The sequence below is a fragment of the Glycine max genome, chromosome 17 (assembly GCF_000004515.6).
Source record: "Glycine max cultivar Williams 82 chromosome 17, Glycine_max_v4.0, whole genome shotgun sequence".
In the NCBI taxonomy this organism is placed as follows: domain Eukaryota; kingdom Viridiplantae; phylum Streptophyta; class Magnoliopsida; order Fabales; family Fabaceae; genus Glycine; species Glycine max.
In genome coordinates, this window is record NC_038253.2 from 41,188,027 (window position 1) to 41,215,472 (window position 27,446).

The 27,446-nt window shown below is 30.3% G+C and overlaps 1 protein-coding gene across 1 annotated transcript; it reads left to right on the forward strand.

Annotated features, from left to right (window-relative positions):
* The first annotated feature begins 19,395 nt into the window (after window positions 1-19,395).
* LOC100813544 (filament-like plant protein 4) lies at window positions 19,396-25,746 on the forward strand. Its single transcript, XM_006601282.4, has 6 exons — window positions 19,396-19,673; window positions 21,021-21,139; window positions 21,739-21,946; window positions 22,058-24,494; window positions 24,752-24,794; window positions 24,991-25,746. Exons 2-6 carry the CDS (start codon window positions 21,038-21,040, stop codon window positions 25,411-25,413), a joined length of 3,213 nt encoding a protein of 1,070 aa, XP_006601345.1. The 5' UTR covers window positions 19,396-19,673; window positions 21,021-21,037; the 3' UTR covers window positions 25,414-25,746.
* The last annotated feature ends 1,700 nt before the right edge of the window (window positions 25,747-27,446 follow it).

The following is a 27,446-nucleotide window of genomic DNA, read 5'->3' on the forward strand; positions in this document are numbered from 1 at the left end:
CTTAATTTGAACTTAACCAAACACATTCTAAATATTAAATTATCAAAAATTAAATTGTAAATAAGATATAAAAATTCTATTTTAACCTAAAAAAAGGTAAGACAAATTCTTAAAGTGAATCTTGAACTAGACATTAATTTCTCAAAAATAGTACTAATAATTAAACATTTAGTTTTAAGGTGATGTATTTGAATGAATAATCTTTCATACTTAAACTAAAAGTTTACTAACTCATGTCATCAATATCTTTTCAAATTGCCAAATGCTTTAAAACGAAAATTAACCCGTCATGAGTTTCCAAGGGCCAAGGGGATCATAATCTTCATGCATGTACAATCAAAACCCCAAAACCAAAATACTGTTTTATAGATATGCATCAATTATGCATATTCTCCGGTGTTTGTTTATAAACATAACTAAAAATCAGTAAATTATTAATCAAATGAAAACTAACATAATCAAGTGATAAAATATAAATGATTAATATATTGAAGTTAAGATTGAATTATTTGAATATTATTTAAATTTAATCATTAGCAGAAATAATTATTGATCAAACTTTACTTATTTTTTTTATTAAATTTTGAATTAGTCAAGATCTCTTTCCCTTGATGAAAAGAAGGATTAAGACAAAAAAAAAAAAACATATCTTTGATCTAAGTGAGATCGAACTTGGTCTTTTTAAATGAGAGATCCTAATAAAGTTAATCAGCCATATTTTTTGACAATAATAAATGACAAACAAGATTGATGGATACTCTTAGGAAATATCAAGCTAATAAGAAAAAAAATTAATGACAAAAATTGCTCCATCCTTATCAATTACAAATTTGCTATATTTTAGTGATGATTTTTTTAAAAAGATTTACATATAAATTTTTCTATCACTAATTTCAGTTTTTCCAACCGTGAAACGTAGATATACGTCTGTGATCAAATTATAACATTATATTTTCCTCAACTATTATACTATCTAATAATTTCTAATTAGATAATTTTATTTCAAAAATTACTGTTTAATTGAAAATTTTCTCTACATAAATCATATATAAAAATTTTATTTTAATATAAATTATTTTAAATTCATTTATATAGATCAAAATTGAAGTTTTTTTATTCTTTTAAAGTAAACTAAAATATGAATTATTTGATATTTTTTATTGTTGTTTAATTTTAACAAAATTTACCATAAACAATTAAGATAATATAAAGTTATAATTCAATGATTGAATCACACCCAAGCAATATGATTCCTCACATATTAAACTTATTTATGTATGTACTTAACACTAGTAAGATTTTCTATAATCTTCTTTAATTTTAAGTCATTGAAAGAGTTTAGAAAAAAATTAATTTACAGAAATTTAGTCAGTGAAAAAGTATAAATAATGTAATCTTTATTATTATTATTATTGTTTTATAATAATAATAGACAATCTTAAATTAATATTTCAATTTGTTTTTATAAGATCAACTCTTTCGGGTGACTTTAAAATATTTTTTAAAATTAAAAATTTCATAATATAATTTTGTTTTTTAATCTTCTTAAACTCATGTTCTTTGAATTTTACAATCTCATTTTAGTATAAGAAAACATATACAGTATGGCTTCTGAATTATCAACAAGGCATTGGCGTGAGTGAAACTGAACTTAATTTTCTTAAATAAGATTTCAAATTCAATTTTTATTGATGAAAAAACATAATAATATTTCACACTAACATTTTGATTAGAAGATTATATAGTTTTGCAAGCCATGAGGGTTGTAAACTGAAGAGCTTAATGAAACTCACCATGAACCTTAGGATTGGAAGCGGGCACAACCCTATTGACTTTATTGTGTTATGTGTTTCTTGTCCTAAAGTTGGTCGTCTCATTTTTCAATGCATTTGGAGATCATGTCCATTATCTTTGGGGTTCTTCCTTAAATATTGGACATTAGCATACATTATTTTGATGTGGTAGTCTTAGAGGCTTAAACTCAATTTCATCTCTCACACTTGTAATACAAAATGGCTCCTATATGGAAAAAGATCTATGATATTATACTCTAAAGCATATAAACTTATAATAATTTTGCATAATGGCTAATTTTGCATAAACGTATCGTGTTTGAATTCTCGTTGGAAAACAAGATTATTTGATTATGTCGCATGATTGTTATACCTTTGTTTTCATTAAAAAGCAAAATTGTTAAGTTATGGCACCATGAATAATTAAATAAAGACACTAATGAATATTGTCATAATTAACCTCGATTAAAGTTGCTAGAAAATGGATTGAGATCTGGATCATTGGATACAATACGGTACATTTAACATTCAGAGGAAGACGGGGAAAAAACACACAAAGCACAATGGAAAGTGCTGGCAGGAACTTTTTGCTTGTACAAGTACCAAAGGCAAATCGAATCCGAAGAAAAAGGTTGAAAAAAAATCTTCGGGGGTAATGTTAATGTGAAAATAATTCCTATTCTGGGTCCGCAGAGTGTATATATAATATGATGCCACACCCATTATAATTATATTACCCGATTCAGCCACGCATTGTTAAAAATTCTTTCGTACCAAGAAAGCAAGGTTGAAAATTTGGACACCAAAAGATCAAACGCATGGGTATACAATTATTAAAAATGACGCGCTATGTTTTGGTCATCATTGTATCCCACCAAGTCTATAAAACGCTGTTTCACCACCGCGCTTATTCACAGACATGCCACGTTCTACACTCTAGGGATTGAGCCATACTGAAATGAATTAATACTTATTTATGTCATAGACCTGATACTTGTCTTCTAATAAAGAATTTTCTATTATTCGGAAGGATCTATCGTGCCGAATAATTTTTTCTTGTATATATTTATTATCGAAGTCTCAGGTACATGAATATTTGGCAGAATAAAGAAAGATACATGCAAAAGATATTTTATCGCTCAAATAAGAATTTGATTTAAAACTATCAGTAATATATAATAAGTATGTGAAAAATAAATTAATCTTCTTACTTAGAGAATTCATCCATTTTTATACTAACATGACTGAGTCCGGGTCTATGAACCTATCACATATAACAGTCGTGTAATATATCTGATCATTATATTTTGATATTTCTAATCAAATAATTATTCTTAAGAGGATTTAGTGATGATAATCACCATCAAATTGTATTCGTTATTTACATATGGTAAAGGTCGAAACATATTAGCTAGGCATATATTTGATTTGGGTGCAAGTGTCTCATCAACCTGATTGATTACTTTTATGTGGTATAATACTCACTTTAACTTATTACTTACTAGGCAGTATTGGCTATAATAAACGATGAATATAATAACTCTATGATTTTGGCTCGGCATTAATATGAAGTGAATCACTCACCGAATTGACCTAATCTGCTTTTAATTTGATTTACTGATCATACGGGTGGAAAACATTCACTTTTTTTGTTTACCCTAGTTGATGAGAATTGGGTGCAAAAATATATTAGCGGCAGCATTGTGATAAGTGTCTCACACCTTTACACATGAAGATGCGCATAAATTATTGGCTTCGTAGCTGGAAATTTTTTGCCAAGGAATAAATTTCATGTTACTTTTATACATGCATGTGCGTGCAACTAGAGAAAAACTATATATAAGCAGTGGCAAATGAGATGCTTCCTAGTGCTTTTTCTAATTAAGTTTACACGTCTTTTCACATTCATGAGGATTTGTTTAAAAAAAAATTACATGTATTCGACAAATGAAAATAAGGTTTTGCTAAAAGTATCTACGTACGTGTAAAAGTAGTGTTAAAATAAATAGAACCAGGAAATTAACTCTATATTCTAATTGAAAATGTGTCAATATATAGATATAATTAATCTAATTAATATATATATATAACATAAAAATATTCAATATTTAAAAATTAAAAGTGAATATTTTTATTATTATAATTAGTTATTGATATTTTTAAAAATTATAATATTTTATACCGTTCGATTATCATTGGGCCGAGGAGGCAGGGATAGATAATTTATTGTTGATCTCTTTTTTACTCCATCCTCTTTGTGCTATCTTGCACATTCGAACCTGGGAGGTTGTTTACTCTTTGATCGTCATTGGATCAAAGACAATTCATATATTGTTGATCTCTTTTCAATGCTCTTCGTGTTATCACAATATTCGAGCTTGGGAGCTGTGTATCTTTTGGTTGTTATTGGGCTTGCCCAACCTAAGAGAAGACTCTATTCAAGCTGAAAAGTGTATAATATAATAAATAATAAATTAAATTAACTCTTTTAACAAGTTTCTTTTATATACATAATGTTCAAACTCGAATATTATAGAATTTTGTTTGAGAATAACCAGAAACATTTGCATTTTTTTTAATAAATATCATACTGCCAATTACAGGTAAAAATAAAGAACAAACTAAACATACCCTATTTATTAATTATTAACCACACTTAACTAACTCTAAAGAGTACTATTATGAAACCAACAATGATTAATGAGTTGATGCAAGATACCTTAATTACATGGAAATAGAGGGGGTAAAAAATACTACTATATTGTATCAGTGTCCACACATAGTACTAAACACTAATATTTGGGGACAAGAATTTGGAGCTAGCAGCAGTACGTGGGGCACTGAGCAGTGACCACAACCAAACCAACAATAAAGAGCAGAACGCCCACATTGTCGCTTGATTCGCAGTTACAGACAAACCATATATATGCATATATTTGTTCATTTGTTATTTCTATATATTCAATTCAAGGATGCTATTTTTCCAGCTGGCCAATTCATTGCAACAAATTAAGCAATGCAACAAGGAAGCATCATATTCCTTACTTCATAAATTTTCTTAATTCAAAATATTTCTTAGCTGCAACTCTTATATTAGTAGTGAGATGGCTAAGGTAGGTATATATTCATGTAAATTTTGAGATTGAAGTCAAGGTTATATATGTTTGATTAAGGGACTTGAATTTCTAACATCTTAATTATTCCTTTTCCTTTTAATTTAATTATTCAGTCAAATTTAATATTCTTTTACAAACAGATTAGAGATACAAGTACGAGGGGGAAAAAGATGGCAGAGAATGGAACCGTTGACATTAACATTACTGACTTTTTTGGTCTGCTGACATCAACATTACGAAGCCTAAAGTAGATGCCAATTCTTTTTCTTTTTCTTTTTTATAATTAAGTAGAAGTAGATGCCAGATCTTTTTTCTTTTTCTTTTTTTTTACATGAGTAGATGCCAGTTCTGTTACAATCAAAATCTAACTAATTATTTTAGTAAATTTTCGTAAGATATATTCATTGTGTATTTATGCTAGGAAAAGGATATTTAGATGTTGTTTAATTATAATTTTACATTATTATCTTATGATCAAATTTAAGAAATCTTAAATTGGTACACGCAAGAAAGTTTTCTATAATTAAATTCAATTATATAAGTTCAATGATTCCTGCGGAAAGATAAGGACTACACATAAGAAGAAATAGAACATTTGTCTGACATAAAATTTAGCAGCAGGAGGGATTAAACCCAAACTAGAACGGAATATCAAGATGGACTATATATATTGCAATATAAATCTATAAATTTTTTTCCTATTATACAACAGTTACCGGAAAACAAATATAATTATTAGATTTAGAAAAAATGATCAACGGTCCCCCCCCCCCCCCCCCCTTTCGTTTTATTTTTTATTTTTTTCTTACAACTTCTTGTTATTAATTGAGTGTCACCATCTGGTCATTATCCGAATCGCAATTCTAATGATTGTCAATACGTAATTATATTATCATTAGGCTGTGTGGTTGACATGATGTTGATGTCTTGGAATTATCGTAGCCCTAGTGCGTAATAATTCCTGTAAATGTTTGCATGTCTAATGAATAATCATGATGCTAAAAGACAAAGAGGACAAGTCTAAAGTGAAATAATGAGGAGAAATAGTAAATTTTTTTGACCCAAAATATGGAGTTTGTGACACCTTTGGTTGGGAGTTGGGACCAACCCATATATGGTGGATTTCTAATATGAAATTCATAGCAAATGTACGAGCAAGATAAGATTGATCCTTGCTCCTTTCAACACAAAAGTTTGGTGGGTGTGTTAACGATTGAAAATAATATCCATTAGCTTTGAATATTATTACAAGGACCCTTGATTAGGTATTGTGTTTGATTATTAGATAATAATACTCTTCTATTTTGGTTGTTAGCTTGTTTTTTTCACCTGTCATTTCTTAATTATATATGTGGTGATACCATTTCCAGTTAGCGTTAGCTTTCTCAATTAGTATTTAGACTTCTCGTCTATATATACATTCATTGAATGATGATAATAGGAATTAAAAATAGATATTTTTTAACGAATCAATTAGGAGGAGATATTTAATTTGCCAGGAATAAATAAAGTTTGAAGAGAAGAACGACTACATATAGCACATTAAATTAGCAGGGGTGCGCTGACTTTTTACATAATAATTTGTTTAGCACCAATAAGCTTAAGCTACATGCTATTCTAAAAAAGGGTGAAAATTTATACAAAGAAAATTAAAAAGCTACAAGAAAACAAGTCTCAAATATCTAACACAAATGAGTTATACCCTACTTTGGTGACACATTAACAATTAAGAGATCCATTGATTTATTGCAGTTGATTTTGTATTTGGGTAGCATTAATTATACAAGATCGGATTAATTATCTCCCAACCCCCAATAAGCGTGCAATTTTATTGTAGTATCTTGTAGTACTGTTGTATATAAGTTGTACTGCTCCTTTATGGCGAGAAACTGCAAAGTCTTTATTTGGCCATGACTATTTTGTTTGTAATTGACTCTGTTTCATCATTTCAAGAGGAAAATAAATAAAGTGAATATGCTTCACCAATTTCTTGTCTCATAATTAGATGATACTTTTCTTTTTATTTTGCCTGCATACAACACATTTATTCGTTTATTTTCAAGAAAATCATAAGTCATCGTTAGAAATTTAGAATAGTATAGTATAACATATCTTCTTTTATATGATCTTTGATCATACAGAGTCATAAATTTTGCTGCTCTCACCATTTACTTGAATTAGTCCGTTAAATTATTGTACAAAAACTAAGAACATTATTAAACACCTTTAGTTGTAAATTTTTTTATTAAATATGAAAAAATTATCTTGTCTTTAAATTTTTTTGTCCGATCAGTATCTGTTCTTTCATTTTGTTAATAGTATTTTTTCTTCTCTCACTCTACTACACAAAAGGCACAATTTGGAGCAATTAGTTTTACGAAGTACTGTTAAAATTAGTTCAAATGTATTGTATTTGCACATTGTTTGGTATACAAGAGTTAGGTACGTAGAAAGAATGTGTGAACAGTAGTTTGAAGAAATTTTGAGAATCTCCTAGATTGGATTATAGAAATTTGTCTTTTTAGTTTTAGTTTTAACCACACCTACTACAAGAAAAAAAAAAACTTGAATTAGTTTTGGATTTTGACCGACAGTACTATATCACACAAAAAAATGTTAAGTGACAATTTAGCATCGGCTTTGTGATAACCTCATAGTCAATGATATAAAACTTGATTTTCACCTCTTGATAAAACCTCTCAATCTCATAATCTTGTGTGAGACCCCAAAGTAAAATAGGAAGTGTCTCTAATTAATTCTTGGAGTAAATTACATTAATTATCTTTTTCAAGATTTTGTCAAGTTACATAAACTTTTTCATGCTTTAATCTATCCTTATACTGACCTTCTTTAACTTTTGAAAATTTTGTCTCAAAACAAGTAAAGGGCTGTGAAGTTATTGAAAGAATGGATGAGGGCGAAGTTTGTCTATTGGCATTGGCATTGGCATAAAATAAAATAAAAGAAGGGTGAACAACATATTATTATTTGCAGTTGGTGGTGAATGGTGAGGGCGTCGCGGTTTGGTTTTTTTATGTTAGTTGTGATAAAAAAAATGAGGTTTTGTTACTCCAGACAGTGACACCTGCAGACGCACAAGGTAACTAGTTCTCTATCACGTTTATTTTATTTTTATTTACCTTATTGGGTTACCCACATTTGTTTCGATTTAATTTTGGTTCCAATATCAAATTCACAAACATTCTTTATGTATTGTCCGTTAAAAGGTTCGATAAATTATTATAATTTTTTTTAAAATGATAAATTGAGAGAAGAGAGGGTTTGTGAATGATGGTGATTTTGAGTTTTAAACCATGAGAAACTTTATAACTAGTAAAATAATTAAAAAAAAAGAAAAGAAAGTAAAGTGTCTCTGCCGACGCAGTGAGATAGAAGTAGAGTTTGAGGTTTCTAGAATTAAGAATGAGGTTGGGACGAAAGGAGGTGAGTGTCCGCAGACGCTTGTGCATGAACTGGACCCCTAGGCCCTATCTCTGAAAACGCCATCCAAAAATCAATGGATAGGAGTCACACCGTGTGGCTCAATGGTACCTTCTCTCCTTCATAAATAACTCCTCGTGTCTTTTTCTTCTTCTTCTTCTTCTTTTTTTTCTTTTTAATTATACTAGTATTTATTTATCATTGGATCCTTCATAGTTCTTAGTTCTCTCTCTCTTGCCTGTTGCCTGTGTCAAAAAAGACTCAGAGAGTCAAAATAAGTTTCTATTTTAGATTTGGTGTCGGGAAATCAAGCATGCGTTTTAATTAATATAAATTTATTTATGGTTAAAATTAATTTAAATATATATTTTAATTAGTTAAAAAGTAATTTTATTCCTATTATAACAAAACAACTATAAATTTTTCGGGATGTGTTTTATTTTTAAATAACGTTGCTTTCTATTTTTTTTATGAAATATAGATAACTTTCATTATTATTGTTGTTAAGTTTAGTTTCGTTTGTACATTAATATAATTAGTGTATAATTTTTCTCTTAAAAATAAATTTATTGAAAGATTATTTTTTAATTTATTTACTTGTATAATTAAATTCTTTCATTAAATTTAATTTACCTAAAATAATTCCTAAATCCATACTTTTTATTTGAAATTTCTACAAATTTAATGGTTCCATTATTTAAATGTTTGTACTCAAAATATTTTAATCTAAATATATATTTTGTCCAAAAAAAATTAATAATTTCACTTCTTTAAAATATTTGCCTCACCGACTATGTAGTATAAAGTCATTTTACTTTTTATCAAGTTTCTAAATTAGGAGTTATTCAAATTATTTTTTATTTGAAGTTTGTCCCAAATTTCTATTTGGGTTAAATAAAAAAATTCAACAGTTTGGGTAGATAAAAAAAACTAACTAAAGGATTTAATCCAAATAAGTAAAAAAAAATGAATGATTCAATTTGAACAAAAATTATTGTTAGACAAGAATGTCATATTATTGATCACAAATAGAATAGCAACGGGATTTCCGTTATTCACCTTGCTAGATCCATATTTATAAAATATTCTTTAGGGTTCATTAGTGTTGAGGCCACGGATGAGATGTTATATAAGAATAAAATAAGAACATGATATTTTATAATCTTACTTTATGTTTGATATATTCTAAATAATATTTTTAAGTTATCTTAACTTATATTTTATACCAAATCAGATAATGATAATTTGATAAGTGATTGTAACGACAATGATAATAACAATGATGATAATTGTATTAACAATAATAATAATAGCAGTAAAATAAAGATGATGATGAGCATAATGGTTATGATAAGGCGGATAATAATGACAATAACAATAATAATAACAACAATGATTATAATAGGAGTAGTGGTAGAGACGATGATGGTTGCGATAATCATAATAGGAATCATAACGATAATAGTATCAATGAGATGGTGATAACAATAATACTTATGGTGAGATTGATAATAATGATAATAGTGAGGATGATGTATGAGTAGTGAGAAAAAGAGAAATTGAATGATTATTTTATTCTATTATTTTTTTATACAATCTCATCTCAAGATAAAAAATACACTATACCAACAAGATATGATAACACTAGCATAAGCAAATCATATCTTAATGGTGCACCAACCAATTTATTACATAGAGATATAGAATAGTTATCATATATATAGATATTTATATTTATTTAGTAAAAATTAAAAAAAAAAATAGGTTAAAATAGTTCATAAATCACTTCAATCACAACTTTTAGTTATTCTGAAATTTTTTGAAAAATAGTTTAAAGGTTAAAAATATAAAAGAATACTAGAATTTTTGTTTGTTAGTAATGATGAGTAAAAATAACTTAATAATACGGAAATGCTACCAATTAGTATAAAAAAATCTCATTGACGTATAACAATAGAAAAATCTTAAACAAATAACTTAAATACACAAATACTTATGTCCTATAAAGTGGTAAATATATAAAAATTTAGAGCAAAATTTGTGCAATATTATATAGTTAAGTAAGAGTATTTAAGTTATTTTGGGTCATTTAGACATGATAATTATTGAATTTTAATCTTTCTGTTAGTTTAGCATTAAATATTTGTTATTGAGTCTACAGAGATGTTGCTTGACACATGAGTTGGTACAATATAATTACATTTTTAGTCGTTTTAGTATCATTTTTTTAAAGACTTTTAGTATTATAACTGTAAACTATAATATCATCGTTTAATGTAACATCAATAAAATATGTTAAATATTTAATTGAAGGCCAACTGATGATGAAAAGTGCACAATTATGATATCTTGAAAACTCAATTTGTTGGATTGAAACTATAGAAGACTAAAATTACATAATTTTAATACTTATGAGTTAGGAATAAAAAATATAATTAATAAAATTAAAAGTCCCTCGAATTATTAAAATATTTTTTTACTGTACCCACTTTTTTTCATTATTCGTGCCCTTTCCCCTTTTTGAGTGTAACCAATACTTTTTTTTTATTTATCTATTTGACACCCAAGCTATATATACTTTTCAGGTCCCAACATACGGTATCTCAAGGACACACAAGTGTAGAATCCAAAGAAAGGGGCAAGGTTTTCAATGTGGATTGTCTGGCTGCACTTGGAAAGTTTCGTAATATATTGTGAATAGATTTTGCAAAGGAAATATATGGACGGGGATACCCTTGTACTGGAATTGAGCACCCCAAATTTAACGTGCATATCAAAATTTGCTTAAAGCAGTAAACAAATCTCTGAATCGTTTTCTCATTCATTCATGTAGATGCTCTTGCTCTGATGGCCATTTATCATTTGTAATTGCTATGGGGCCATCCAATAAAAAAATGATTTCTTTAGTCCTTGTCATTTTCTCTGGCTTGTATATTGGTATTCGTCTGAAAAAAAAAACTTAAGAGTGGATGATAAATTTATAATAGGTTACTAAAATATAATCCAATTGGAAAAGGAATTTTATATTCGCAACCCATAATATGTTTTCTGGTATGCATGTTTGTTAGACCTAATCTCCAACTACTAATCTCACAGTTGTTTCGGAAGGTTTTAAGAATATCATGTCATATGGAAATGTTTGACTTAGTCTCACACAAATCAACGGTTGTATTAACAAATTGTTGATTCAAATGATAATGAAATCGTTCATTTTTCGTAAAGTCTCAAATTCATGTTTTAAGAATGAAATAGAAAGAAAAAATTATAATATGTACATGTCCAAACATTATTATTTTTTTAAAAAAAAGTCTTCGTTCCCACAGCAATCTGTTTGGTAATCACTACATTATCAACAACATGTAATTAAAAAACGTATTCGACCTGACGATTACCATTGGACCAACGAGCTATTTATTTACTTGACATACAGCAAAAAATCAATGTCGTTATATTTCTTTTATGACAAAAATTAAACCGCTATGAAATTATTTAACGAATTGAATAAAACTTGATGTGATTTGGTAAAGTCTCGTTTTCAATTTCAACACGTATTGAGGGGGGAAAAACTTCAGAGGACAGATACATCTAATTACAGGTAAATTTCTTGTAAAAAAAAAGTTACAGGCAAATTTTGTACTGACTCATACGTATTAGCAAGTTCTAAAGCTCATTTGAAATTAGACTTATTTATTGCAATCAAATTTTTTATGTGTGTGTGTAATCACAAGGTTAGGTTCAATTTAACTACTCCCAAGCTTGATACGCGTGTATTTTTTTAAGGGATGCGTGTGTATTTAATTTTCATTGGATTTACCTTAGAGTTAACTATAAAGAAAATTCTCAAATTTACTTTTATTATACTCGTCATTCTTTTCTTTTTTGATATCACTTTTAATCTCATCTGTTAATTTTAGAAAATTTATGTTAGTAAATTTAATAAAATAAAAAAAATCATTTATGAAAGAAAAAACAAAAACAAAAGAAAATAATGTTTAAATAATAACATGAAAAATTATGTCGACAATCATTTTTGTTAGTTGTAGTTTAGTCGGTTAGTTAGTTTGTTATATTGTTAGTTATAGTTAGAAACTTTCATATATATATATATATGAGAATCATTAAGAAAAAGTGGTGTGTATAGTCAAAGTATAAATAATAAAATTTCTCTTCCTATCTCTTTCTCTATCTTTGAGTATGTAAGTGTTTTAACAAATTGATATTCATAGCTAATTTCATTTTTCCTGGAATCACATGTTTATGTGCACAAAAATGGCATCCTATAGTTATAAGGTGGATCTACAATATTAAAGTGAAAGCCAACGAGAGAGATTTTTAAATACAAGGCTAGATTAGTGGCCAATGGATTTTTGCAAAAACCTGGCTTGGATTACCATGAAGTTTTTGCTCCAGTTGCAAGGATTGAAACAATCAGACTTGTGGTTGTAATTGCTAGTTATCGAGAGTGATTGTTGTATCAATTAGATGTGAAGTCAACCTTCTTAAATGGGCCCCTAGACAAAGAATCCTATGAAAGTCAACCACTTGGATTTGAAGGGAAAGGACAAGAGGACCAAGTGAACAAGCTTAAGAAGGCTCTATATGGCTTGAAACAAGCCCCTCGAGCTTGAAACAAGAGAATAAATAGCTTTCTTATGCAGCAGAAATTTGTGAAATGCACTATTAAACATGGTGTTTATATTAGAAACTCAATTGCTTTGCATCCATTGATTGTGTGTCTCTATGTGGATGTTTTGTTAGTGTTTGGTAGCAATGAAGCATTTTCATGTATCAAAAGAAGTATGAGATCAATATCTTGAAGAGATTCAACATGACTAATTGTAATCCAACTACTACTCCAGCTGAAACAGGTCTCAAACTTTAAAAAGAAGGAAGTGAGCAACTAATTGATGCTACATTGTATAAATAGATTGTAAGATCATTGAGATACCTATACAACACTAGACTTGACTTGGCCCACTGTGTGGTGATAAAAATGATCGAAAGAGCACAACAAGATATGTTTTTATGTTTGGTTAAGCACCAATCTCTTGGTGTTCAAAGAAGCGAGGTGTGGTAATATTGTCTTCATGTGAAACAGAATATATTGTTGCATTTATGGTAGCTTATCAAGTTGCATGGCTGGAAATCTTATTAGAGGAGTTAAATCTAATAGAGGATAAACCAATGAGGTTGTTGGTTGACAACAAGTCCACAATTGACTTGGCTAAGCGTTCTATTGCACATGGTAGGAGCAAGCACATTGAGACAAGATTACACTTCTCATGTGATCAAGTGACCAAAGAGAAGCTTGAATTAGAGTATTGCAAATCAAAGGAGCAAGTTGCTGATATTTTGACCAAGCCTTTGAAGTTGGTCAAGTTTCATAAGTTGAGAGACAAACTAGGAATATTATCTTTAGCTGATCTGAATTAAGGGGGTGTGTTAGTTGTAATTTAATTAGTTTATTATATTGTTAGTTGCAATTAGAGACTTTCATATATAAGAAAGTCATTAACAATAAATGGTGTATATAGTCAAAGTGTGAATAATAAAATTCTTTTTCCCATCGCTTTCTGTATTCTGTGGGTGTGTGAGTGTTTCAACAATTTTAATACTCAAATTACATACAACTTTTTGGTTTAACTTAAATAAATTTTAAATATTGATCCAGCTTGTAGAATTTGATGTGAATCATTTTACATCTACACACTTTTTAGCGGTCACTTCAAGGTGAAGCAATTGAGAAGTTAAAAAGAATGAATAAGGGTATTTTAGGCAAAAAAAATCATTAAAAATCATGTGACAGTTTCAAATTAACATTTCTCACGTCTAAAACATCAAAGGGTGGCCAATGAAACAAAAACCAACAACTAAGATATTTTTTGTAGGGTTAAAAAAAATAGGAGTATCTAATGTAATAAAAGCAAACCAAAAGGATGATCATTATAATTTTGATAATTTTTGTGAACAAGTATATTTTGGGATTAAATCATATAGAAATTGTTAATTTTCCTCTCTTAATTCTTCTTTTTTATGTGAATAATTGGAATTTTAACATCATTTATTTTTTGTGTGCATAAAGTGTTCAAGTTTGTAAATTTATAGTGTTTGGTGAATAATTGCCGCAAAAAAACAAAGTAAAGCCCGAGAAAGCAAATTGAAGATATGAAGATGCTTGCTTAGCGCGTTTTAAGTGCTCAGCGGGCAGAACACGTTTAGCGCAAAGAGTCACATGGAGAAATCGGATCGTGAAGGCGTGTTCAATGCAAGTCACGCGCTGAGCGCGAGGTTACCGTCATACTCGCTAAGTGTGGCAATCACGCTTAGCGCGAAGGTTGCATGAAATCTAAGCTGAATTGCATCTATAAAAAAAAAGGAAGAGGAGAAGGAGAAAATACACACAGAATATTCAAGAGAATATAATTTCTTACATAAGGTAAAGGCTAGAAGTAGGATAATCAACCATTATGAGTCATTCATTTCCCCCTTCTCTATTCTTTTTCCCTCCTTATCAACCCCTTGCAATTGTAAAGTCTCTCATTGTCCCTTATTGTTGGAAGCCTAGCAACCAAACACTCTGATGTAATTTCTTTTCTACTATTTATTTAATATTATTTTAATTATTATTGTCTCTTTTTTGTGCTTAATTTTATTAATTGTGGCTTGATCACCATATTTATGATATGTTGTAGGATTTAGACATTGAGAAATGTTTATATTCTAAGAAGTGGAAAATGATATCTAAATGATTCATATCTAGAGATAAAATAATATTGTTTAGTCTATTTTATGCATCTTTGTTCATAATGTAATTTGACTAGTTTATTATCTCAAGGTATTAGGTAAATTAGACTCTTTCACTTGAGGGATCATGATTAGAATAAACAAGTAGATGTATATGATAATTGGAATAATATTAAATAGAGAAAAATCATTAATATTACATCAAGTGTAATTTTGATAAGTTAGGCTCCAACATATTTGCATTGCTTCATCACCACAAAGTGTTTGTCTAGTTGCTCTTGTCTATTTTAAATAATTAGTTTAAATTTGTGTTAATTTATTGTAGTGTTTTCTTCACAACTATCTAAACCAATTTATTAATTGCTTGATGATTGAATATACACCTACCAAAGTACAAACAAAGTTCTTATGGACTCAACACTTGAACTTCTATTTTACTTTACTACTTATATAAATTGGTGTATTTGTCAAACGATTAACAAATTCACTCTTTATCTTAATTATTTCTCATTGTTAATTGATTTTGTGAGTAAAAAATGATAAGTTATATATATATATATATATATATATATATATATATATATATATATATATATATATATATATATATATATATATATATATGTATGTATTACACTAATCTGCTGTGCTGAAGTTTCTTGAAATTACATAGATACTTTATATTTTTTTTAACCATTACAAATTACTATAATCTTTCTTGGAGAGGTTTAGATGATGTCAGTATGATTTATAAGGGTGTGTCAATATAATACTTTTAGACATTAAAAGGCGCTAATGTAATATTTTTAAACATAAATGTGAGTCGGTATAGAATAGAAAATACACGATGATGTTATGTGTAGTTTAAAAAATAAATAGGAATTATGAGTGTAATTTCTTAAAGATAAAAAATCCTAATATCCGTTAAAGTTTTCGAGATTACCAGCAACATTAGTAGGTTATTTTTATTTAATAAATAAATGAGGTAGGGTACACTAATTAATTAATTTTACATGTAACTTGAATCTAAATAACCTGATATAATTTGGTTGGTTTCGGGTTAAGTTATCATGGCAAGTAAAAATTAAACCTTTTCGAAACATATTTTTAAAGAATTTTAAAGCATTTATTTTGAAAACCCAATTTAATAAAAATGGAACGAATTGGGCGATTGAATAAATTTAAAGATTATTGAAACAACCCGACTTTTAATATTTGAATCGAGTCACATTGATAAATTTGTTTCCCAAACTTGTGGCTATCTATGTCTTTAATTAATTGTTAGACATGAAAATACTAATATTAGGATATTATATAAGAATATTAAAAATAACTCAAACTAGTTTTTTTTTTTATAATTCTATAAAATATTATAATTTTAAAAGACTTTCCTAATATAAAAAATTAAAAAATATTGCAATTCTATGTTTAATTCCCAACACCATTATCCATATGTCTTATTATCCGAGTACAGCTAGTTTTATGTCATTTTGTGCGTACTCAAAAAATTATATTTAGCCAGTTTAAGTAAAGATAAGGTGACGTGATTGATAATGAAATCCATTAAGCATCATTTTTATTTAACCAAACTTCATAAGTGAATACAGCTTACACATTATTTTTTAATTAGAAATATAATGTCGCTCCAATCCAATGGAACATTCGATAGGATTGGTCAGTTCTTTGAATTATCGGGTCCTTCAATTTAAGATTAAAAAATAAACGTACGTGGATTTGTTTTTAGATCCATAATTAGTTAAATATATATTCTTCGAACCCTTGTTTTCACCCTTCGGGGTTTCCCAGGCGCATTTTATTTTGATAGCATTACCATTTTGAAAGTCCATCGTGCTTAGTAAACGACGCCTGTCACCCGTTTAACCTTAGATTAATATTATTTTTTGAAATGAAAATCTGATAGTTAACCTTAGAAAATGGTTATATTAAGTTATAAAAATGGTATGGTATATAATTATAAGTAATTCTTTTTGAAAGGAGTATTTTTTATTAAACAGAGTATCCTGCAAACTGAATCAATGCTAGAGACTAGTTCTCGATATATCAAGATTCATTTCTTTAAATTTAATATAACTTTGAAAATTAATTTATAAGATGAAAATTTTCTTCTCTTATATATTAATTATATCATTAATCGAGGTGAAATTCTCAATATCCTCTTATAAGTTTGGATTAGACATCTCAAAATATAAAATTTAGAAAACTAAATATTTATTAATAATCCAATAAGAACTTGATAATGAATTCACATATCATTAGTTAACATGAAATTTAAAACCTTTTAAAGTGTGTTTGGATGAAAGATTTTGGAATTTTAGAAAATTTTAAATTTTAAAAATTTTAATTGCTTTAACTAAAATTCTTTTATTGTTTAAAAAGATGATTTTCTAGACACTTAGATGAATTTATTAAAATAAATAAATAATGGGAAATTTTTAGAATTTTTTTCTTTATCTTTACCTTCCCAAATTACTCCTCTATTCCTTGGACCATCGTCTCCACCACCCGTCCACTACCCTATCGTTGGACTTCGTAAACGAGCGAACTAACACTAGATCCTACAAACCATATCACTATTACACCCTCCACGTTTTGGCCTAGCCAAGTCTCCACATAGCAAACAATAACAATTAGCAACAATGACGACTGTGCTGTCGTAGAGAGAATAGATATGAGAAGTCAACGTGATTGCTTGATCGACAACACAGACAACATTGTCGCAACAACCACGACGATGTTGATTAGATTTGAGAAGTCACCACCATCAAATAGATCTATCGCGTTAATGGAGGAGAGGTCGAGGGTGAGGCTATATGAGAGCAAGCGAGCTATGCAACATTGAAAGCATGTGAGAGTGTGCGAACAACGTGACTCTGAGAATGAGTGAGCAAGCGTTCGCCTCTGTGAAAACCGCTAGAAATTTTAGAATTTATTTGTTTTTGAAAGAATTTAAAATTCTAAGTTTATAGTTAAAAACAAATTCCATTTTAAAATGTCAAATTTTAAAATTTCTTTTAAATGAACATCCAAATAGATTATTTAGGTGGAGAAAAATTTAAAATCCTCTGGATAATTACTTTTTCCATTTTAATTCTCTCATCCAAACACACTCTTAAAGAATTATCATCTTTTAACAAACATTAGTATATTTTCTTTTTTACAAATAAATTTAGAGATCAAATTTTGGACCACAAACACCTAACTATATATACCTTAAAGAGATGATTATTTATACAGCACACATTTGTTACAGGTTACAAGTAACCTTAAAAATAAAAATAAAAAACTTACAAGTAGTAAGATGTAAGAGGGTGGACTTTTGTATCTCCACGTTGATGTCATGTCAAGAAGTGGCAGCACTAAACATTTAGAAAGCAGCCAACTCATACGTCTTCGCTGCGAGCGAGCTAGATATCAAACTCGTGAGCTGTACAGAGTAGAATGCCACTGACGGTGGTCCAAACTCCACTCTTCCTACTTACGCACGCCTTCTCTCTCTTCTCTACCATCATTAATTCTTTCAAATCTCTTTTTTTCTTTAAATTTAAACCCACTCCATTATTTTTTTATTAGTATTATTATATTAAAATTAATCATTTATCAATTTTACTGATGATTATTTTTTATTAAAAAAATTTAATTAATAATATTTAGTATAATTTTTTCTTATCAATCATATTTTTTTATCATCTATAAAATTTTAATTTAAAATCTTACTTAAAAAAAATTAAGTTGAATATCATTTGAAACAATAATTTGTAAATTCATTTTTTTATTATTATATTATTGATCACAGTATCTACTGACTTTATTCATAAATAATATCCGTAAAAAAAATCTAATCAATCATTTTTAATATTTTTTTTCTGTTTTTTCATAAATATATCTAAAAAACTAGAGAACTTGTTTACAAAAATTAAGTCTAATATTACTTATAGATCAATTTTTTTTTAGTTGAATCATTATTATTAGTATTAACCAAAAAGCAAAACATTATTAATATTATTAGTATTAACCAAAAAGCGAAACACAAAACACAAAAACAATCCCTTCCCATTATCGGATACAGCTCACCCTCAGACCTCAGTCCCCTCACTGTACGCCTCCTTCTGCCGCAAGCTTTCTTACCCCTCTCGCTATTTCCGCGCATTCACAGGGCCAATTACGTCATTCAACAAAATTAAAAAAACAAAGCTTAGAGTTATTTATTGTTTTTTGTACATACGTAAAAAAAAAAAAATGGTGACAGAGGAGTATATTAATTAATATTTATTATTTATTGAATTCGAAGAGAACAACACACAGATAGAGAGAGAGAAAGAGGTGTGTGAAAAGGTGATGGTTTTTGGAGCTTCTGCAACGTCTTGCTTTTTAAGAAGCACCTAATTCCGAATATATATATCTTAGCACACCCAACCACCACCACCACTCCACCATTGTCACTGATACTGCCACCTTCACTTTCAAACCTTTCTCCCAAAAAAACCATTAAATCCTAATCCGAATATCTTAGCATTCTCTCATTGCTGCATCAGCTACTCGCATTTTTGCATTTTTTCCGGTAAGTCGATTTTGCCCTCGCCGGTGGTATTTCTTCTCACACCCAATCGCTGAATGCTGTTGTTAACTTCCTCGTTTTTTCTTTTTCTTTCTTTTTTATTATTTATTTATTTATTTATTTGTTTTCCATCCACTGTAATACAACTTCTATTGCTTGATTTGTCTTTCAGTTTGTTTTGTTTTGTTTCGATTACGCGCCATTGTGGCGATTTTTCTTAATCTCTTTTATTCTCAATTTTTTGTCGGTGACTCGAAGTTGTGTTCAGAGCGCTTCCAATTCAATTGCTGCGTTCATATTCCATCTTCCTTGTTTCTAAATTAGATAGAACGAAGTCGCAGAGTGTCCAATTCGGCCATACATTTTGGAAAAATCTATACAATTTTTTCCTCAGATTAATTTATTTCTGTATTACATAGTTTCCATTTTTAAAGAGTTCGTGATTAACTTGGATCTAATTTTGAGCCACGAATTCGTAAACGAGGCTTTACAATTGAGCGTGTGAATCCATTTACACGAGATTGTTTTAGCCTAGCCAGTGGTTTCAGTTTCGATTCAACTATTGAATATTCGGTTATGTTAAATACCGAAAGAGCGTTAGTTCTATCTGGCTCTAGCTTTTTCTCTCTCTACAAATTATCTTTCATTTTCAATTATCTGAAGAGAAAATGCATATTTGTTGGAGTGTACGGTTGTATGATATCATGGGATAAGAATAAGGGAACTGCGATGGTTAGATCTTGGAGATCGCAGTTAGCGTCATTGGCTTATGTTTGCTGCTGTGGCTCACAGTTTTTTTTTTATGTGTGAGAATTGAAAACACTATCGTGTCAATTGGGTTTATAATAACTCATGCATTCTGCGCAACTAACACGTCTAGCATTCTGCGCAACCAACACGTCTAGACGCTCAGTGTTTGAGTGAATGCATTAGCATCACAATCACAAAATAAAGTAACATGAGAGTCAATCAGGGACCCAAAAATGGGTGCCAAAATTATGAGCAATCAACAATTTGGCCTTACCCGGTTGCACTGTTTGCTTTTGGGGTCGTGTCTTGTGTGCTTTTTCTATCGCCACCGACACTACCGACGAGTGCATGGAGTCATTTACTTTTGAGTAGTGTTGAAAACGGAAGCCACTTGTGTGGTGGTATCGTGATGGCCTTTTGTGAATCGGTGGGATGGTTGAGTATTCGTATACGGTTTGGATTACTATTTGTTTGTGTAATAATATAGTAGTATGTGTGGGAATTTAGCAGTGCCCACTGGGTAAAAAAATGGAAAAAAAGAAAAGAAAAAGAGAACTTGCTTTTAATTTTAGTGATAATAACTGTTTTTTTGGATTATAGGGTGTCCGTACTTTTCAATGGACCGACGCTGGCCATGGAAGAAAAAATCGTCGGACAAGGCTGTGCTTGAGAAAGCAGCTGCGGAATTGGACTCTGCTGCGGGTGCTGCTGCAACTCAGGTATGTGTATTCACTGTCGTTTCACTAAAGCTAAGAACTGGTTTCATCTAAAAAGAGATAAGAACTAGTTTCTAACATTTTGTGCTGCAGGAAATTAGTCTATTTTTTTTTTCTCTCACCTTCTTGATTTCCACGTGATAATTTCAAGTTCTAACAAGAGGAAAATGTCCAAATTGGTCCCCCCCGAAACAATAGGGAACAATTTGATCCCTAGGAAAAATAAAATTCCATTTTGTCCTTCAAGATTACAAACATGGGATGTTTTAGTCCTTTTGTGCATTTGAGTTAACTTTTTTAAGGACCAATTTGGGTCATTGATTATTTTGTCAAGGACTAAATTAGTACAGGATAAACTTCTTTAGGGACTGACCGGGTATGCTTACAATGGAGAGAAAATGACTGGAGAACTAATGTGTTGTGTTCCACATTTGAAATCTTGAAGGGCTACATGATTATTATTATTATTATTTTCTAGGGACTAAATTGTCTACTGTAATTTTTTCAAGGCTCAATTAGGACCTTCAACTATTATTTGTCTTTAATTTTTTTGCACACTTTACATAAGATCATTTTTTGTTTTTTGTTTTTGGGTTAACAAGAAGCCGAGCTACATCCAAATCTCGGTAGAGTCATATTCCCATCTGACTGGTTTGGAGGATCAAGTGAAGACATATGAAGAAAAAGTTCAGACACTGGAGGATGAGATCAAGGAATTAAATGAAAAACTGTCAGCAGCTAATTCAGAGATAAATACCAAGGAAAGCTTGGTAAAACAGCATGCTAAGGTCGCAGAAGAGGCTGTCTCAGGTATTACTACTTTAATGGTTCCTATTTAAAGATATTCAAAGCTCAAAGTCTTCCTTAATTTGAAGTGTTTCTTATTGTTCTTGGAATTAAAATTCTATTAAAACTCCACAGGCTGGGAGAAGGCTGAAGCAGAAGCTTTGGCGTTGAAGAACCATCTGGAAACTGTCACTCTTGCAAAACTTACTGCTGAGGATCAGGCATCACAGTTAGATGGTGCTCTTAAAGAGTGTATGCGACAGATAAGAAACCTGAAGGAAGAACATGAACAGAAAATACAGGAAGTTACTCTCACAAAAACTAAGCAATTGGACAAGATTAAGGGTGAGTTTGAGGCTAAGATAGCGAACTTTGAACAGGAACTCCTCAGGTCTGCTGCAGACAATGCGGCTCTGTCAAGGTCCTTGCAAGAGCGCTCTAACATGATAATCAATTTAAGTGAAGAAAAAGCTCATGCTGAGGCTGAAATTGAGCTTCTCAAGGGCAACATTGAATCTTGTGAAAGAGAAATCAATTCACTCAAATATGAGCTTCATGTTATTTCCAAAGAGCTTGAGATTCGCAATGAAGAAAAGAACATGAGTATGAGGTCTGCAGAAGCTGCTAACAAGCAGCACATGGAGGGTGTTAAAAAAATTGCTAAACTAGAGGCAGAATGCCAAAGATTACGTGGTCTAGTGCGGAAAAAGTTACCTGGTCCTGCCGCACTTGCGCAAATGAAGCTAGAAGTTGAAAGTCTTGGCCGAGAATATGGAGAAACTCGATTGAGGAAGTCTCCTGTCAAACCTGCTAGTTCTCACATGTCCACATTGGCTGGGTTCTCCCTTGATAATGCTCAGAAATTCCACAAAGATAATGAATTTCTTACAGAGCGTTTATTGGCAATGGAAGAAGAGACAAAGATGCTGAAAGAAGCTTTGGCAAAACGTAACAGTGAGTTGCAGGCTTCAAGGAGTAGTTTTGCTAAAACTTTGAGCAAACTTCAAATTTTGGAAGCACAGGTTCAGACAAATAATCAGCAGAAGGGATCTCCTCAATCCATCATCCATATAAATCATGAAAGCATTTACAGTCAAAATGCAAGCAATGCACCAAGCTTCGTCTCCTTGTCTGAAGATGGAAATGATGATGTGGGAAGTTGTGCTGAGTCTTGGTCTACAGCATTTCTCTCTGAGTTATCCCAATTCCCTAAAGAAAAGAATACTGAGGAATTGAGCAAATCTGATGCCACTAAGAAGTTGGAACTAATGGATGACTTTCTGGAGGTGGAGAAATTGGCTTGGTTATCAAATGAATCCAGTGGAGTTTCAGTTACTTCAAACAATATAACAAATGAAATTGTGGTCAATGATCTATCAGAGGTCAGTGCTGGGAAAGATGTTCCCTCTAACACCCAAGAGAACAGTGAGCCAAATCCATTGCCAAGTGAGGTTTCTTCTGCTGAGGAATTGTCAGCACCTGATCCCCAATCTGATGTTCCAGCTGGCTTGTCGCTAGCAGAGCTTCAATCAAGAATATCATCAGTTTTTGAGTCCTTGGCTAAGGATGCTGACATGGAGAAGATCCTGAAGGATATTAAACACGCTCTTGAAGAGGCATGTGGCACTTCCATCCAGGACTCTGTATCTGCCATTCCCCATGATGTCAAGCCTTCTGATACTACGTGTGATGAGCTGGGTAATGCTGAAGATGCTGGCTCAAATGCAGAAAAAGAAATTTCGTCCCAGAAACCTACAGAATTTGTGCAGATGACTTCGGATTTAGAAGCCGCAACTTCTCAAATTCATGACTTTGTCTTGTTCCTAGCCAAAGAAGCAATGACAGCTCATGATATATCTTCTGATGGAGATGGAATAAGCCAAAAGATGAAGGAGTTCTCTGTTACTTTTAATAAAGTTACATGCAATGAAGCAAGTTTGCTGCAGTTCGTTCTTGACCTGTCTAATGTTCTAGCCAAAGCAAGTGAATTTAGATTTAATATCCTTGGTTATAAGGGTAGAGAAGCTGAAACTAATAGTCCTGATTGCATAGATAAGATTGCTCTGCCAGAAAATAAGTTAGTTCAAGACAATTCATCAGGAGAGAGATTTCAAAATGGTCGTTCACATATTCTTAATCCCTGTTCTGATCCTGAGATTCCTGATGATGGAAATTTGGCCCCAGGCTATGAATCAAATGCCACGTCACAGAAGTTCTCAATGGAGAACTTTGAAGAATTGAAATTAGAGAAAGAGAAGGCAGTTGTTGATCTGTCAAAGTGTGTTGAAAATCTTGAAATGACAAAGTCTCGATTACTAGAGACAGAGCAACATCTAGCTGAAGTTAAATCACAATTGACTTCTGCTCAAAGATCAAACAGCCTGGCTGAGACGCAACTAAAATGTATGACAGAATCATACAGGTCAATTGAAGCACGCGCAAAGGAGTTTGAAACTGAGCTTAATCATCTGCAAATGAAGACAGAAACTCTGGAGAATGAACTTGAAGATGAAAAGAGGGCTCATGAAGAAGCTTTGGCTAAGTACAAGGAGCTAGAAGAACAACTACAAAGGTTAGAGACACATTCAATATTATAAGTGCTGAAAGTATACATTCAGCATAATCCTGCCCTAGCAAGTTTTTTGTCACATCATTTGTGTTTTGTTTATGTTGGTTTAAGTAAGAAGATATAGGATAATGGTAGCACTGCATATATTTAATTTCCTTGCCAACATTAACTTGGAACTCATGCTTTCAAATATTTTACGTTAATCTCTCTTGCTGGTTCCATTTCAAATTCCTAATTTCCCATGTTTCTCTGTCTGTTAGGAATGAGAGCTCAGCTGCTGATAATGACATTAAGACTAAGCAGGTAAAGCTGTAACTTCATTCAAATAGACAGCCGTATGCTGGATTTAATGTTGCATTGGTAAATACATGAAAATATTATCAAGTTGGAAAACATTAAGATCTAATGATAATATCATCATATGTATTTCAATCCAGGAGCCTTTGTGATGAGTTGACAATCTAAGATTGATGGTTTTTTTTTTTTTCCTTTATCACAGGAGAGAGACTTGGAAGCTGCTGCTGAAAAGTTAGCTGAGTGTCAGGAAACCATATTTCTTCTTGGCAAGCAGTTAAAATCGATGCATCCTCAAACAGAGCCAACGGGGCCTCCTTATTCAAAGGCTGAAGGCTTCGCAGAGCGTGAACCTAATAGCCCAAATTTTCAGGATCAAGCAGAGATGGACAGTGCTAGTTCTGCATTTGTGCAAAGACTGGGTGGAGAGTCCCCCTTACATTTTTCTAACAGTTTATACAGTCCATCAGATAATGAGTCAAACTTTCCAGCCATATCTTCTGTACAGAATCCAAACCACAGGCCTACAAAGTCAACCTCTTCGTCTGCTTCTTCCACTCCTACACCGGAGAAACACAACCGAGGTTTCAGTAGATTCTTTTCATCAAAAGGAAAAAACGGTCATTGAGCATGCATGACCGATGGGAATTCTTGACTTAAGGGACCACACAGCAATGGCATTTGGAAAGCATCAAGGTTCAATCCGCTTCATGATTTAACAGAATTGAGTTTTTAGGAGGTTTGTGTAGTTAAAGGACAGGATGCCATGAATATCGGGTGATTCTTGTATCTAATGGTTGTACATGGTAAACATGTCTTTTCTTCTTTTCCTTTCCATTGTTTTGTTCTCTGTTCTGTAATTTAATTAGCAAACATTGACATAGCCTCTGAACTATTACAGGATATGTTGAATATTGTTGTATTTCACAAATTTATGCAGCATACCTTGATTCTTTAACAACGACAACTTAAAATAACTCTTCTTCCCTTCAATATGTCAAAGGCAGTGCAGAGAAACCTCTCCTCTCGAAAATTTAATACCCCTCCCATCTCATTGGTTAAGGGAGGGCTCTCTCTAATCACTAACCAAGATATTTAAAAAGGCCATGTTTGACATTGAGCCTCGAGGAGTCAAGAAGAATGGACTTACCAAAATGTGGTTAAGTGTGGTATGTCAGGCAGTATTAACTACTATATTCCATTAAGTATGATATTACACGCGAATGCCAGTTCAGATTAGATAGATTTCTAAATGATAAAATAAACTAAAATTTCTTTCGTTCTATAATTAAGATATTACAAGCTAGTACAGTTCATATTTTGATAAATTTGTAAATCTCTTATGTAGGAGAAGAAAATGATAAGACAAATAAAAATTTATTTCATGCTTAAAAAAGTTATTTATCTCATTTTTGTAAAAAGCTCCTTTTGTTTAATTTCTTTATAAGTTAAGGTACATTTAAAAGAAAAGTTTTATTCTGATAACAAAAGAAGAAAAGTTTCATTTGTTTTACTTTCTTTTCCCATTTTTTCTGTAAGTATTTATTGGAAACTTTATCCAGATTAAGAAATTATACCAACTAATATTTGCCACAACTCATAACTAGTTAGCTTGAGTAAATCTTCAAATTGGCAATTTGCAATGATAGGGATTTAGATTTAACTAAATGTGCTATTTGAATTAATCAATATTTTCTAAAAGTTAAAATAAATATACTAAATATTTTCAAAACATATTTTTATATAAATAAAAGCAATTTTTATGAAAAAAAATGAAACAAATGAACGCTAAGCAATAATAAATAGCCTATTTAAATCTTAATTAATAAAATGTTTATTAAACGGGCATTTATTTGTAAATTTGAATGTTAATTCATGAAATTTATTCGAATAAATTAAAATAATTTATAGAAAAAATATAATAAAATTTCATGAATTTAAATAAATTTATTAGATATCCCTCAATTCGTAATAGTAATAATAATGATATGATGATGATCACAACTTAGTAATTTAGAAATCTTGTGATTTTCATCCTCCTATTCTTTTATAATTTTATTTCTTTTATTTTTAAATCAAGACATTTTATCTTTCACTTTTAATAAATTTTTATTTTTTTTAATTTTATCCCCCAATTTTAAAAAATCCATGATTTTACCAATTTTAGAGGTTGATGGTATACTTCTTAATTTTTTTTATATAAATTAATCCTATTAGCAAGTAAAAAATTTAAAAAACATTTGGCGCATAACTAATAAATAGACACTTGTTAGTCAATGCTAACAAAATACACATTAATATTTGAAATTGATCATTTAGACTAAAATCAGATTAAAATTATGAATTTTTTAAAAATAAAAAATAAAGTGTCTCAGTTACAAAAAAAATTAAAATCCTGAATTTTGAAAAATAAAAATACAAAAATTACTTTTTACAAAAAAAATATTGATGTAAACAAACTAAGATATTTTGAAATATAAGAGTACAAAAAATTACATTTTACAAAAAAAAAAATATTGATGTAAACAAAATAAGATATATATCACTATCCTATGTTATCAATACACCTTCCACTGAAGCTGTAATTCCAAGGGGATTAGATTCACATTCAAAAACTAATGATAAAATTAATATTTGATCATTATATTTATCGTAATAAAT